Source organism: Trematomus bernacchii, unplaced genomic scaffold (assembly GCF_902827165.1).
Source record: "Trematomus bernacchii unplaced genomic scaffold, fTreBer1.1, whole genome shotgun sequence".
NCBI lineage: Eukaryota > Metazoa > Chordata > Actinopteri > Perciformes > Nototheniidae > Trematomus > Trematomus bernacchii.
Genome location: NW_022987620.1, coordinates 102,586 through 119,224, shown reverse-complemented (window position 1 = coordinate 119,224; position 16,639 = coordinate 102,586). Strand labels below are relative to the sequence as shown.

General features: G+C 39.5%; 1 protein-coding gene across 1 annotated transcript in view; it reads right to left on the bottom strand.

The window, feature by feature from the left end:
• The window catches only part of LOC117484251 (solute carrier organic anion transporter family member 3A1-like), a 66,650-nt gene that overhangs the window by 18,217 nt on the left and 31,794 nt on the right, over positions 1-16,639 (bottom strand). The window contains 2 exon segments of the mRNA XM_034132718.1: positions 971-1,237; positions 2,087-2,185. Of these exon segments, the coding sequence (XP_033988609.1) occupies positions 971-1,237; positions 2,087-2,185 (366 nt within the window).

The following is a 16,639-nucleotide window of genomic DNA, read 5'->3' as shown; positions in this document are numbered from 1 at the left end:
AATACAATTGTATAAAAATAATCTCTGCATTGTTTAGTTGGTTCTCAGTGGTGCAGTTTGAGAATGTACAATTGGCCCAGTCCCCTCTGATGTTACACTGCAACCTGCCTGTGAGACAGAGTCCAACCATACAGTCTGTCCAACACATGTCCTGCAACACATCTGCTACAGCTGCCCAGCTGCTCACTGTTTGTAAAAGTAAATAAATAGTATTTTCATTCAATAATGTACTTTCTATACCCTGCTTCATAAACAATACTGACATCCCTGTGCTCCTCCGAGTCGGTCTCACAGTCCGGGGATGTGAGGACAGCGCAAGGACACAGACAGGGAGGCTGCTTTACTTCATAAAGGAAATGGCGGTCAATATTAACAACATAGGAGCTAAAACGCTTAATAACCTTCATTACGTGTTAGAGAAAGAACATAAGAAAGTCTGACAAAGATGAGGCTGTTAAACGGGCAGCGGAGCCTCTGTGTAGAAAGAGAGAGAGAGAGAGAGAGAGAGAGAGAGAGAGAGAGAGAGAGAGAGAGAGAGAGAGACAGAGAGAGACAGAGAGAGAGAGAGAGAGAGAGACGCTGAGCTGCACCGTGCAGCGATCAGCTGATCCGGAGAATAGAGAGAGAGCTGCGGTCGGCGGGGACACGGACAATTTGCGAATGAGTTCTTCCTTTTGTAAGCTGATTTTATCAATAAGTTGTCATTAAATATGGGCGAAAAACGTCACTTGTCCATCGGACAAGTCAATGGAAAGATGTACTTGTCCGATATTGTAAATAACATGTCCCGGACGATCAGACGTGTGCTTTTTCGCACACTGGGGTAATATTTAAAATATAATAACATGAAACAGGATGTAAAATGTTAATTAAAAACTGTACAGTGAAATGAAATACTGCTCATTGTAATAATATATAAATATATGGACTGTAAACAGATGTTATATTTTTCCCAGTCTCTCCCCCTCACGTCTTAGATGCTCACACACTGTGAGGCCGCTGTTTATGTCGAAGCCGTGGAAGGCCCCGTTGGGTTTGGAGCCCTGGTACTCGCTGAGGGAGGGAGGCAGCATGGCCTGCTCACTCTCCCCCCCGCTGTCCATGTCCGGCTCGCCCAGCGACTGGGGGAAGCCGAACATGAAGAGGGCCGACAGGAAGAGTAAGGCACTGCAGAGCAGGAAGCCGCCCCACCACGCCCCGATCCAGCGAGGGTCGTCCGGGGTGATGTCCAGCTTACCTGCAGGAGAGGGAGGGACATTTACACCATGGAGGGATGTTGAGTTATGTCATAGGTAGAGGTGTCAATCGATTAAAAAAATGAATTTTCAATAATCACAATGATATTAAAACATTTGATAAGTCATACATTTCAAATGTATTTTGGGAGGGATAAAACAAATATATGTGTGGTGTTGTAATCAAGAAATGCATGACAAACTGGTTTATATTCGATTTTTTGACTTCATTATAACATGATTTCAAAATGTTTAGCTTTAAGTCCAACCATTTTCCGACACTGAGCTACCTCTTTGACAAAGCCACAGTTACAGAGAGCCGCTGTGATCACCCTCTCTATAGTGTGTGCTACCAGTATGGATGTATTGTGGCTGCCTCTATCATATTCTGAGCACTATCAGTGGCGACGGCTGCTTTATTATGGGTAGCTCAGTGTGTAGAGACTTGGCTTCATAACAGAAGGGTTGCTGGTTCAAGTTCCAATCAGACCGGACCATTTGTGCTGTACTGTGTGTGTAAAACAAACAGACTGGAAAACTGGATTTCCCCTTCGGGATCAACAAGGGTTAATCTCTCTGCGCTGTAATTACTTGAGGAAGTTGGGATCAGACTTGGTAATGTGATTATTTTGCGTTCATTTTAAGGTGTAAATGAATTGCCAGCGCCATCATGTTGACAACAACATTGACATCAACATTGTCAGCCCTAGTCATAAAATGTTAAGAAATTGCATTACAATACTTTGGTGTACTTTAATTTCCTCCTTAGGATCTTAATAAATATAAGTATTGTAAGTGAAATTAATAAATGAAAAGATTTATTTGAAGAAATACATAAAGTGGCCACTTACTGGTATCGATGAAGACAGCATCGACGTAGACTTTGGTACAGACAGAACCTAAGATGAAGCCACAGGCCGGGCCGAACACTAATGTGGAAAATAAAATACCTGCAAGACAGAGAGACAGAGGAAGAGAAAATCAAATATTCAGTCAGTTAAAATAGAATGGAACAGCTGTATTGTATATTTAAGTACTTGAATTTAGTTTAGCCTAGTTGTACAGTTAAAAAGAAACTTCTAAAATAAAAGTATATCCACTGTTATGACCCAGTTAATTCAATTTATTATAGTCACTGCTTTTAAAATAGTGACAAACCAAAGTATGTTTATACTGTATATACAGAATATGTACACAATTGTATATGTTTATACCTCAGTTTTCTTGGTTTATTGCTAATCATGATTTGTAGGCATCAGATCTTTCTATTTAGGCACATGTGCACTTTTAATGCTGATCTCCAAAAATGTTAGGGTTAGGGTGTAAGGTATGTATTTCCCCAATTCATCACACACTAGGTAACCATAAATAAGCTAAATAAATAATAAATTAGGTGCTTTTCCCCTCCTCTTTCAGCAGAGGGCAGCATTGTATCAGACCTGAAAAGAGTCCAATACTTTAACATGTTATTAAAAATGTGGTAGCAGAGCTGCTGCTGTTGAATCCACTGACGGAGACTGAAATTCTATTCAAGGAAAGATTGAGTTCATGCCAAGGGACTTTACATTTCATGCGATGTCTCCCACGACAGATTTATTCAGTGTCACTGTAATATGCGGCTTATAGGTTGCGCAGCGTAATTGATCTACAGTAAGACTAGATTATCCAGCAGCAGGATCATAAATAAGAGAGCAGGAAATGGGTTCTTAGTGTAAGAGCAGTGGGGAACCAGAGAGCTTTCCAGTAAGCAGCAGCAGACTGTGCAGAAAGGTGTGTGTGTGTGTGTGTGTGTGTGTGTGTGTGTGTGTGTGTGTGTGTGTGTGTGTGTGTGTGTGTGTGTGTGTGTGTGTGTGTGTGTGTGTGTGTGTGTGTGTGTGTGTGTTGCTGAAACTCAGTTATCCATGCTGGTGGTAAGTGGAACAATAGAAGCCTGACTGCTAATAAAGAGCCCAGAGCAGAGGAGGCTGCCCCCCCGCTGATGGAATGAGAGGGACAGTTTTCTCTGAGGGATGTAATGATTGGAGCTGTGCTTTTCACCGCTGATAAATCTGAGAGCAGAACGGCTGATTCATTTCTTTGGCGTGTTATCAATGCATTTCTAAAGATCAAATCTCCATAGTATAAGCCAGAGAGAGAAAATGGCTTCAACAAGCTTTTTGGATTATTTTATGCCAATTGAAATCTACGGAAGCCCTGGGAGGCAAAACGAAGAAAAATGACTGGTGATCTATTTTATGTTGGATGATATTTATATTCCCTTCTCTGTTCTGCTTGAACACTAGTGAAGTTTCAAAAAAAATAAAAACATTATTTTCTTTATATAATATTTGTTCTCATTTGCCTCTTCTTACAAACAGCTGTTTCAGCCCAACAACACACTTGGTCCATTATTTTCAGTGTGTTTTAGTGTTTTGGTGCAGAAATAAGAAATATTACAACCTGTGACACTGTGGGTATACCAAGACATGCAAGTATCCCCCCATATACCTTTTGACAGATTTGGGGTCTTACAGGGGCGCAGTCACCCACATAAAAATAATAAACAACTCAAATCATTACAGTAAAAAGCCTCAACCATTATCACAAAACATGTACAGTATGTTTGTGCACTTATTGTAAGTCGCTTTGGATCAGAGCTAAAGGAAATGTTATGTAATGTAAGTTATTCATATCCATAAAGGTGGATTTGACAGAAAATGTCACAATATTGTCAATTAATAAACTGATATAGTGTGACTGTGGCTGCGAGGGAGTGCAGTTGTCTTTCAACCAGAAGGTTGTTGGTCCGATCCCTGTCAACATGTCGCTGTGTCCTTGGGCAAGGTACTTAACCCTGAGTTAATCCCAATGTCCAACGGTGAATGAATGTGTGTAAATGCTAGTTTCCAAGGGCACTGCTCAGTATGAATGAGGAGAGAAAGGGTGAATGACCTGTAGTATGTAAAGCGCTTGAGTAAAGACCTGATAAAGCGCTTTATAAGTACAGTCCATTTACCATTTAGTGTCACACATATGTCAGTCACACGATAAGCCTGAGAAACCTCTTACTATCAGGTAGCAGTCAATGTAATTGGTTTTGCAGATATTTGATCATAAAGCAAAGTTTAGGACAGATAAAGACAACGGATAGAATGTATTTATTAATGGGGCTATATACCTTATAAGGTATTTACAATGTATCCTTTTGAGACCATTAGTGTCTGCATAGAATTCATCCTAGAATAGAAACTGAAACGAATAATAAATTAAACAATACAAATATACTTTAAATACGATTCTAAACACAACCTAGCTTTACTGTGTCATGAGGATAGAGCCTGGAGTGGCCTCGACAGTGAAACAGATGATGACGTAGAATTAGCGCTTAGCTTTGTGTTGCCGTGAGAAAATACAGAGAGCTCCTGATGGTGTAGCAACAGCTGCTGGACACTATCAGGAGAAGCATTCAGGACGGATGCCAGTCTGTGGTCTGGAAAGTAAGGCCGTTTCCTTAGAGACACCACTGAGCGCTCATGGCACTGAAAGAATGTGGTACAGTACTGAAGTCATGCAGTAACACTTTATTAGTATCCTATTGTTCTCTTCCAATAGTGGAGTTTTTAGGCTGTGAAAGCCAGTGTGTTCATTTTGGCACAGCACCTGCTCAATATCTTACACATTCCTTCACAAAAGTGTTCCCCTTTAAAAAACAGATAAATGTCAATGTATTTGTTTTTATATTTTCTGTATTCATTCTTTTTTATATTTAGTCTCTTTTGCTAAATCTAAGTCACCAAAATGCCAAGTTATATTTCTTGTTAATGCAATCCATTAAACAGTCTTACTAATGAAAACAATTGAATAGTGTTTAAATGATGTACAATTACGATAAATGGTGTTGTTCGTTTTGCTTTATAATGAATTTCAAAAGGACTGGTGACAGAGTTTTAGAAATGCATTTGATAGATTGTGACCTTCAGTAGCTGTTTTGGAAATCTATTGACAGCGCAGTGGTAAGATTGTGTATAAGGTGCCATCTCTTTCTTCGAATGGTCTGCTTAAATAATTGTAGCACCCCTATAAAAATGTTAGCACTATATCTAAAATTCAAGGTATGACAGACAATTGTGCTGATGGAATAAAGGTTACTACGTATTAAGAAAAAGAGTGCAAACAACGGCAACCATTTAGGGATTATAATGTGTGCACATTGGTAAATACATTTCTTATGAAAAAATCAATGCCTTTGAGGTTCATTTTCAAAGGATTGGTTTAACCTTTGTTGGTTCATTAGAGGCAGAATGTAAATCCTTCTGGATTCATTGACTTTGCTATAATTGCAGTTCTGCATCAGTGTGTAGCCGTGGTGGATGAGAGCTGTAGACGCAGGAGAAGAGAATGCTAAACATTTATGTAAGACTACCCTTTCTAAAACAATATGAAGTACAGGATGCATTTAGAGAAAGAAAACCCTGTTAAAGAGGCCCTATTATGCTTTTTGGGGGCTTCCCTCTTCTGTAGTATGTTCAATTGTTTTGTGTGTATGTAAATTGTCTGCAAAGGCTACATTTTGATGCCAAAAGGCCTCCATTGGACTCCTTTGTTTACTTCAGTAACATAGTGACATCCCTATGTAACACTCACGCTTCTATTGGCTAGCGACACATTGTACGTGATAGACTAAGGGGCGGGACATCTCTAAGCGGTTGGCCAATCACAACAGAGCCGGCCTGCTAACCAATCAGAGCAGGCTGGGCTCTGGTTTCAGACAGAGGGTGAAAAGAGGTGCTGCAGCACAGGCAGTATGATACAAATAAAGAGCTTTTTGAACATTAAAGCATGGAGACATGTCAGAGTAGAGGCACAACAAACAAATATGAAACTGGAAATGAGCGTAATACAGTCTCATCAGTTGTATGTGAACTTCTGCTATATTAAGTTTGTCTTTATGATGTTTATAAAGCAAAGCCCTCTGCAGAGAGGGTCACAGCTCACAGCATTAAAGTCCCCAGTGATGACCTGTATGAAGAATGGCCTTTCTTTATATATCCTCATGTGTTTCGAGGGCTGTTAGAAAAACAAGGAAACATCCAATTTGGGAACTATCTACAAAACAAAGCCTTCCCTTTTTCTATCTGTTCCCTTCTAACGTATGAACCCACGAGTACAGAAGGTCCTTCAACGCACATAAATACACAATGTGCAGAGCAGAGAAGCAAAGATGTTCTTTTCCCAAAATATGTCTTTACAAAAAGTCCTCTATCATATCCTCATTATTTTGGGAGTAAATATGTAACTAGTGATTGCAAGCAGCCAATCAAACTAAAGGAAAGCATATTTAAAAAGGTAATTTCAAAAGGTTTAAAAGGGCAGCGGAGTGTTGGTTGACATGGGGGAATTCAATCTGACACCCATCTCAGACACACGCTGTGGGCTGTGTTAGCCCTGCAGGCTCTTCCCTGGAGACACCGTGCACTATGAAATATTTCCAGACAGAACCCTAATGGATTTTCGATGTTGCTACTGTATGCAAAAAACAAACAACAGTCTGCTGTATCCTCCTTGTGACACTATTGTATACCTGCTGTGTCTGGAGGCTGCCGTAACGAGCACAGGGACAGAATAAAGGTCAAAGAATGGTAAATCAACAAACTAAAGCAAGATTAGCTGAAATGTATTCCCCTGTGCCACTGTAACTCTGTGTCACATGATGACTGGAAATTACTGTAAGTGAAAATGGACAATTCATAGGATCATTTATGTAAGTAAGAGCTTCAGACGTGTATCCATGTTAAACTGTGGCAGGCCGCCTGACACAGTCATTTGGAAATGGCAGGTAGAGACACTCCACTTAAGCTGAGAGCGTGCACAGGATCTGACAGCTCCCCCTACGCTGAGTTTGTATAGCTAAGTGATTATAATAATATGTATGTAATGTATATATATCTATCTATATATATATCTATATCATATATAACAGTCTGGAACTTGGGCTTAACCCTGACTTATTAGTCAGTGGTGGAAGTACAATTTTAAGTTATACATCGATTACATTACTCAAGTAAAATTATTTAAGAATGATCAACAAAATGAAACATACTGTAAAGGTATTGCTTTAACTGGTGCAGTAAAATTGTTCCCTGTCACTGTTCCACTTATAGTACCTTTTACATATAATAGCCTAAAAAGTATATCAAAATCCATTTACTTTAGTAATTTAACGTACATTAAACTCACCCCAGGGAGATAAAACACTCTAATTCATGAAACCCTGAGGACAGTATCTGAGTGTCCTAAATTAGCTGTTACTCTCCTGAGAATAGGGTTCAATTTAACTAAAGAAAACTTGTGTTTAAAAACAGATTTTAACAATAAAAATGCCCTATTGTACTTCTGTTAAAACACTGAATATATTATATACATGTTGATTTATGTTCTTAGTCCTATGTAAATGGTTTGCTATTACTTTTACTTGTTACTTGACAATTTTTTTTTTGCCATTTCTGTTCATATTCACTGTTTTTACGAGTGGTCGAGAAAACTCTTGCCTAAAAAAATAAATGTTTTCTTAGCTCACAAATGGTTTTATTTGTAATGTGAAGAATGTAAAACAATGAAGGAATATCAAACAAGACAGTTGGGGATGTAATAAAGTACATGTAATCAAGTACTTTACTTTAGTACAATGTTGAAGTACTTGTACGTTACCTGGGTATGTTTCTTTTATGTTTCTTTATAGTTTTATGCCTCACACATTTTGGAAGACAATATTGTTCTTTTTACTGCACTACATTTATCTGACAGCTTTATTTCACGTCCTGTAAAAGTACCAATGTTAGGTCAAAACGGCATAAGAGCAAGCGCTCCCGAAATATGTCTCTTTGTTCTTTTACTTTTTACCTAATTACTTCAGAAAGGCAACAGTTATTAGTTAGTTACTTTTCCTTAACACAAATCCATTGAGAAGATTTAAACTTACATAGAGTTTTTTTTATGGGCAAGTATTTTATTCGTTGAACTCATTACAATTCCTTCAATCATGGGATTCAAGTTGAAATTGACTTCAAAGTGCGATCTGACTCAAGACGCATGATTATTAAAGCGCAAACAGAATTACCCGTAAGCTTTTATCAATAAAGGAAAACAAAAAAAATGATTAAAAAATATATAAATATCACGTCTCTAAATATTCAACTTTTGTCCACCCAGGACAGATAATTAAGATGACACACATGGGATCGGATATTGGTCCCATAATATAATTTAAGGTAACAATTTACTCAAGTTTTAACACTTACTTATAATTGATGACAACAATTAACACGCACTTATAGAGGATTTTCTCTTTTTATATATATTTAACTTTATTTTAATTTCAGTGTCAGTAACATAACATAAAACACAGTTTTTTTCATTCTTTTCCAAGTACATCTGTCCACCTTCAAGCATTTAGACAGTCAAGTACAACATAACTGGAATGCATTGTCGTATAAAAAAAGCCTTATTAATTTTGCGGTTTTCACCAAGATAAAGGTGATACAGAACCTTAATCAAAAAGTCCTGAAAAGTCACATTTTACAATCAGACCCCCTTACAAAATATCCCCCTTGTCAAATATTAAAGTTATCGCCACCTGAGTACTTCTTCCTCATTTGATCAAATTTAGACTAGATCATAGAAGTCCTTGTATGATGACTGTGTGTTCAACATCGGAATGGCTTAAATACTGCTTTTATACGCCTTTACATTTCCCTATAATACCTGTACTGACACTCTGGAAAATAATAATAAAAGAATCCACAGTAAGACGTTAAGTGCATCTGGGGTCCTTTTCTCTTATTTTACTCTTTCGGAAAATTAGGAGAAAATAAAACACTGCTGCTGCATGAGGCTTATTTACAGTATCTTAGCTAAACATGATGGTAATGCCGATGTGTTTTGTATCCAGCTGCAATGAATGCAGCAGAGGCAAGGTCATCCTGTATGAGACAGGGCTCCTCCACCTGCTCACACTGCCAGCGCATGAATCATTTCTCACTCAGACTCACATTATGGCACGGTTCAATCACTGGCACTTTGTATCTTGGCAAAGGTGCTCTTAAAAGGTGCACACATAAAACAAACCTGGGCCGGTCCGAATAGACAGTGTGTGCTGAGTCAGCTTCCGTTCCCTTCCTCTGCTGTCCTACAGAGGAAGATAAATAACTCCACTGGAGTAAAAACATTTTTGCTGCAGTGGACTCTCAGCCTCGCAGCGCTTCATTACACGCATTACAGTGATGAATAGGGGCTAAGATATGAGGCAGGGAGAGAGGAGCTGACCCAGTGGCTGCAGAGCTGGACCCCTCTGGCTCCGGACTCACTGTTTACTATGGGCTAAAGACTGCTGTACTTTACACTCCTGCTATATCAGTTGCTGCCATTTTCTTCAGACCTGAAACATCCCTGTTGTTGTCCAGCATAGTCTGAGGTACTTCCTTTAAACCAGTGTTATAAAAAGTAATATGATGGTAAACTGACAAAACTATAAGTTAGCTTGCTGTCTTTTTACCAGAGGTCATTTTAAGATGTTATGATATACTTCTGCACCTCTTACAGAACCTCCTGTAGTTGAACAATTTTTTATCTCTTTTATGAATTGTCTTATTTTCATTTTCATTTGTTTTTTATTAAAGCTTATGAGAAGCACTTTGCTCCTGCGTCAGAACTGTGATATAAATAAACTGACTTTAACTTGCCTTACATTTTCTAATTAGCACAAGACACAAAGTACAGCTGGGAATGTCATTAGGTTGATATTGTTGTTAAAGCTAGGGTGGGTACATTTAGGAAGCTAGCAAGAGTATGTAACTTTGAAAGAATCCGGGTGATAAAAACCTCCCCATTGTTGCCCACTCTTTTCGAACGGAAGTAGCTAGCAACATAAGCTACAAGTCCCTAAAACTAGCAAAAAAGCTGTAGAGCATAATGCTAACAATAAATGTGTCCAATATTTGTTGTGAAGCTTCATCTTGACTTCAAAGAACAATTTTGAATGAGAAATGTTGCTTTTCTGACAGGGCAGACACATGTGAAACCGAGAAAGACTGGAGGCATTAGAGTAGCCTAATGAGTCCATACACTGTGGTGTTACTGTGGAGCTCACATAGACGGACTGCATGCCGTATAGCATGAAATGTACATCTTCCATTAGCGAGGAACAAACATTTACACAGCAGCACATACTGAACCTCATTAGGATGTAAAGCAGAAACTATTTGGGGCTACATTATTGTAGAAACAAAAAAAAAAGGCACAGAGCTTGAACACTGTAATTGAATAGCTGCTTTTCTGTTGGAGGCTCTTTGAGCGATACAATAGATAGGAGGATTAGTTGCCTTTGTCTGGGGTATCAGTCAAGCAGTAGACAGCAATCAATAATCCAATTACAATCCGGGTCGGACATTATCCTGTAGTCAACAGAGCTCAGGAGAAGTCTTTCTGTGGGAAGCCAATTGGTGGTTATACAAGCCGCAGGTCAAGACTTTAAATATTAAATACATGGTCATACTGTAGTTTAATGTGGTAGATACGAAAATGTATGGACAGAAACAAGAAAGAGCGGCGTGGATCTTATCGGTCCATCAGACAGTCTACCATTTTGGTTCTTAATGAACAATCTCAACAGCTATTTGTTGATCTACCATGACATTTTGAACATTTACCTATAATGCCAAAACGATTAATCAAAACGAGTTTGATGATCCCCTTACTTATCCTCTATCGCCACCATGAGGTATTTGTTGTTATTACGAGCGGACTAAGTGACGCTAGCATTGGATGGACCCATGGTTCACACAGGATTTAGTATAATGTGGTTTTGTGATTGCCTTTATTTTTTATATTATTAAGTCACAATTTGTCTGAAGTAATATTGTATAAAGTGCATCACTACACATGTTCTACATACAAAGTATATAACAATAATACGATTTTAACAAATAAAAAGAGTGTGGGGGGGATCATATGTACATATGTATAACACATTTTTATATACAATATAAACTGGATCATAAAATGTGACGCAATTATCAATTACCAGTCTTCCTTCTTGACCATTGTGTTTGAGGTTAAATTCTTTTTTATGTTTTAGCATATTCTATAATATTCTAATAATAACATTCTAATATTAAAAAATGGAACATGTTAATATCAAAATCTATCCACCACATACTAATAATAATACTGTGAAACAACATTCATCTCAAATAAAGATATATCTGGGAACATTCACAAGAGATATTGACAAATATTTATATATTTTTAGAAAATGCTAGCATGTTATCCTGCTAAACTATGGGGTAAAGTCTGTAAACATTATAGCTGCTTAACATTAACAAGGTAACAGTGTCTTTGTGCTTTTGTTGCCATGTGCCATGCTGACGTTAGCATTTAGATCAAAGCCCTGTTGCTGTGCCCCTCAGAGGCATGGCTATAGACTCTGGACACACAGATCCCTCTCTTTATTGCTTGTGCTGCAGTGTATCACTGCTGCATAACCACCATCTTTATCTCTAGGTTTGTTTCCCTCTCGTCTGCCAGGAGGCCGAATAATCTGATGGCTAACTAACAGAAACAGAAATTGTCTTAGTTTGTTTTTGTTCAAACCAATTAGGAATATCGTAGAGGAAAACATAGAGAGAAGTACACTATGAAAGCCATCTTACCTTTTGAGAACCGTCTGCAGATACAAGACATACAAGTGCATGCTGGGAGATGTGCCGTGACAATTGGTAAGTGTTTCCTGTTTTGCTTTTCAGTATTCCGAGTATTTTCAATCTCTCATTCAGGCGTATTGATTCTTGTGATGGTGAAGATGAAGCCAACAGAGCAACCTCTCCTATCATCTGGTTTGTTAGCGAGCCCCGTTGAGGGCTGCTGCTTTAATATTTAATCATTTGGTTAGATATTTGCTAAACAACTCCAAAATGCTTCTCTGTCACGCTGCATTATTCAGGGATTTTGTACAATGTTTTTGTCTTCACACGTCAAGCTTGTCAACTGACACCACCGCGTTGAGATGAGGGGACTGGAGGCAGCGGAAATACTAAGCGGCACCTATCATGCATGTGGTGTAGAAAGACCAGGATCCATTTAATTACGGAGCCACAACTGACGAGGTTACCATGGCAATCAATGCCATATGCCTGGATTGTCCAAAAAAAAACTGAGAGGTGTCAAAGGAAGACGTTTAGGGGATGTTACGAAAGAGACTATGTTTTATGGACTGGAAAAGGTGCCACAGCACTGAACAGCGACAATGATACTGAATCAGAATCAAGTCAAAAATGCATTGTTTGCAAATGTCAAACCAATCCAAGTATTAGTTTAAGGAGCAAGTAAAAGGACGTCCTTGGTTGACTGACTGGACTGTCAGATCCCGTCCATCACAGAGCTAACATTAACAGACACAATCAGACTCATACTTATAGGCACTCCTGACTCTTGAAGTCAAACTGAAACTAAAGTCAACATTCTTTGTTGCTATCAAAATCATGCAACAGTACTTTGGTCAATCACCATATGATGGATTACCATGATTAAAGGCAATAATTATCATTTTGTGGTCCGTTGAATTTTTCTTCTGAACACCACCAGCATGTTCAAATTTGTGGGCTTGACCAAAATGTCCGGAATTTTTTTCAGACTTTCTGTTGACAAAATATTACTGCACTACTTTGCTTTATGCCATAATTTCTAATCAAACTGCACTGTTAACACGCTAAACTAAAGCCCTTGCCACACGAGGACGAAAACGGTCGTATCTGCTACAGTTCTCTATCAGATAGACGGTTCGGCCACACAAGGCCGACACGGAAACGTAGAAAACGATAACGATAACGGGTCCCTAGGTGGGTAGATCTGCAAACGAAACGCTCTGGGGGGGCAAACAGCTCCGTGATTACGCCTATACGATCATGTCCTGATAACGATGACGCAATAGCCCCGCCTCTCCCCACCTCTCCTGCTCAGAGATCAGCTGCTGGGCTCAGAAGAGGGGGAGGAAAAGAGAGGCTCCGTTTTTTATTATTATATTATTATATAGAGTCGTTATTCATTTGTTTTAAAGCTCAATAAATAACAAAGAAGACCTTTGACCGGCACTTTTCTAATTTTGTCCGGAAGATTTAAAAAAAAATAACTGAAACTCTGCTGCACGGTCCCCTTGTCCCTTGGAAGAGGCGGAGAGGTGGGTATTTTTCATCTGCTGGTGGACTACCGGAGAGTAGGAGCAAACGCTTGCCTCGGGGAGGGAGAAAAAGAGCCAGAGCGTCCACAGCGGAGAATAAACAGAAGGGCAACCATGGCAACCATGCGCGGGAAGTCTTCTTTGCTGCTTTTGTGGTAGGAGTACGGCGCCACTTACAGGCCTGGCATATGTACTACAGCGTCTCCAGCGCTTTCGAGCGGTCTCGTGTGAACGGACACGTTTCTGGTGCTTGTTGCGTGTGGACGGAAGACTTTTTTGATAACGATTGCGGTCCTTTTGCGTTATCGTCCTCGTGTGGCTGCAGCCTAAGTGACAGTGAACATAGTGGCTAACCATTATGTTTGCTAAACATCAGCATGTTAGCATTGTCATTGCGAGTATGTTAGCATGGTAACGTTAGCATTTATTTAGTACAAGCCGACGTAGTTGGCTGTAAACTCTTAATATGGTTCAATTTACATTACATTTGAAAGTATCAGAAAGTTTTACTGGAAAAAAAACACAAATCGTAAGAATAAAGTCCAATTGCAATTTGACAGTGCTATTATCCCTTTTAAGTAGAAAAAAAAAAAAATTATAAATGTCCACAAACTTATTTTTCAAGGTCGCAATACTTAAATATGCTATTTATGTCACTTAGTTCTACTTAAGTTGCTGCTACTATTTTTTTTGCCATGGTTGTGTATTTGTCTTTATTTGAATTTTATTACTAATGGGTACTTTTCTTTTTTATTACTGCATGCCTTTTCTACCTGCTATGTCACTTCTGCTGTAACACTTTAAACTTCCCCACTGTTGGCTAATTAAGGAATTCTGATTCTGATTCATTCATGCGGCTTTCACACCAGCGCTTTTCCCTTTCTAGCTCCTAGCTAGAGCTTTTCTGGTTCAGCTCCGGTTTCCCTTTTCAGCTACCGCTCTGTTCACACCGCCCAGCTGCCGCTGCTGCGTCATGACGTCACCGTTTACATCGCTGATTTTCTCCCCAACGGAGCTCCCAACAACAACAACGGGGGGGGACTGCGTCGGGTCGATGATCGTGTTGCTTTTAATCATACGAAGCCAGATTAAATTAAATAACGACTTCTCCAACCTTATACTTTTCTCCAGAGTGCCGTGGTTCATTGTTTATTAATGTGTTTCAGCGGCATTTACCGACCGCTGCAGTGCTGGCTGCTCTTCCACGGGAGTTTATTCTCCCGTTAGCTCCGGGTTAGCTCACACGGCTCTAAAGTATTCACTGTCTGACTGTCACACAAGCAGCTGATACATATCCCCAGTTCCCCTTAAGTGAATGTGTGTCAGTCTGAATTGACGCTGTTTGGCATCACAACGCTGTTATGAAAGTTTCTCTGGTATAACATGGGTGATGTTAGCATAGCAACCGAAGCTAAACTGACTACTTGCGTATTTTTCATTATGATTCTACTTGTGACAGTCGGACATGACAACCTGTGCAGCCCATGTATTGATTCCATCCGATAGCTGCTATAATAACAAACAAAACGTCTGCCTGCTCTCCACAATGATCAATAACAGTGAATGGATGGTCAAAGTAAGGTACAAATAAACAGAATCACACGAAGCCTGGTTAGTGTTGCCTGACTTTATAAAGTGTGTTTTTTTTTTATAAGTGTGTGGTTGCCTTCTAGTCACTTTGCTCAGCGCTACTGCTTGTAGGCAGGCATGACGAGACTCTTCAGTCGACCCATGTTCAGGGGAGGTGGTTTTGGTTTCTTGCACGCCTCGACGTAAGAGAAACGTAAGCGACGCCGCGTCATAGCTCCGAAGCTCTTGCCTCTAGACCAGAGTTGGGTGTAACGCGTTACAAAGTCCAGGCCAGAAGCTGTTATCCACTGCTGTAAACACCACGTCAAACCTCAACAAACACCTGCAAAGAACACATGCTAAGGTGAAGCTAATAGCTAAGGACCCCCGAACCCAGAGTGAGGATGTTGTGAGTGCGCCGCCGCCGACTCCGAAGCAGCAACAATTACCGGTAACCAAAGCAGAGATGGACAGGCTTGTAGCATCCTTCATAGTAGAGAAAATGTTGCCCATTTGCACAGTGGAATCACCATCGCATCGTTCAGAGATATGCTGCGCAAAATACAGATAGCAGGAGACAGAGGACAGCCATAGTCAGAGCTATCTGGATCAGTCTTATGCGACAATGGAAACTGAACTAAAGAGAACATTTCAAACTTTAGCAGTCTGCGTAATCTGCCTGTAGGGAGGGGCGGGCCGGCCCTGCGAGTAAAGTAACGAGTAAAGTAACGAGTAAACTAACAAGTTACTTTATGTAGAGAGCAACGAAGTAGTGTAATATATTACTTTTTTTTAAAAGTAATATGTAATATGTAATATATTACTTTTTTGTAGTAACGACCCCATCTCTGCTCTAGACCGACAATCTTTTGGAGCTGGAAGTGAACCGCATTCCGGAGCTATGACGCGGCGCCGCTGCGGTGTGAACAGGAAAAACCGGCGCTTTTCCAGCTCCAGCTCCGAGCCGGAGCTGGAAAAGCGCCGGTGTGAAAGGGGCAATAGTGGAAATTCAAACCCAGGAACTTGCTAATGAGGGGAAATGGTAATTTGGCATTAAGATATTGCTGTAAAAACAATGAAAAAAAACAGGAAGCACTTGTAACTGTTTCACCAGCAATTACTATGGTATGATCTTGTTTGAAGTGAATATATCTTTCCTTTCCTTGTTCCGAGATTCTTTATGGTTTTTGCACTTATTGTAAGTTGCTTTGCATAAAAGCATCAGCTAAATGATATGTAAGGTAATGTAATGTAGAATTGCTAACCACTGCATCACTAAGGTGGCCGAAGATGGATTTAATGTATTGTAAAACATGAGCTCTTCCAAAGAGGTTATATTTCCGTTTGCTTTGTTTGTTGATTTGGTCTTCAGCTTTCGTCAGGATTACAGGAAAAATACTGGCCCGATTTTAAGTAAACTTGGTGGACGAGTGTAAAATGTGAGAAGACAAGTCAAGTTATATTTATTTACATATTCACATCACAAATAGAGCAGGTCTAGACAAAACGGTAGTAGAGCAGATCCTAATCACAGGGTGAACACCCAAATTATTTTGGCGGATGTTTGCCCTCTCTAAGTGGCCTTATAGTTTTACAAAAATAAAAAATAGGTCATTTTAGAGATGTT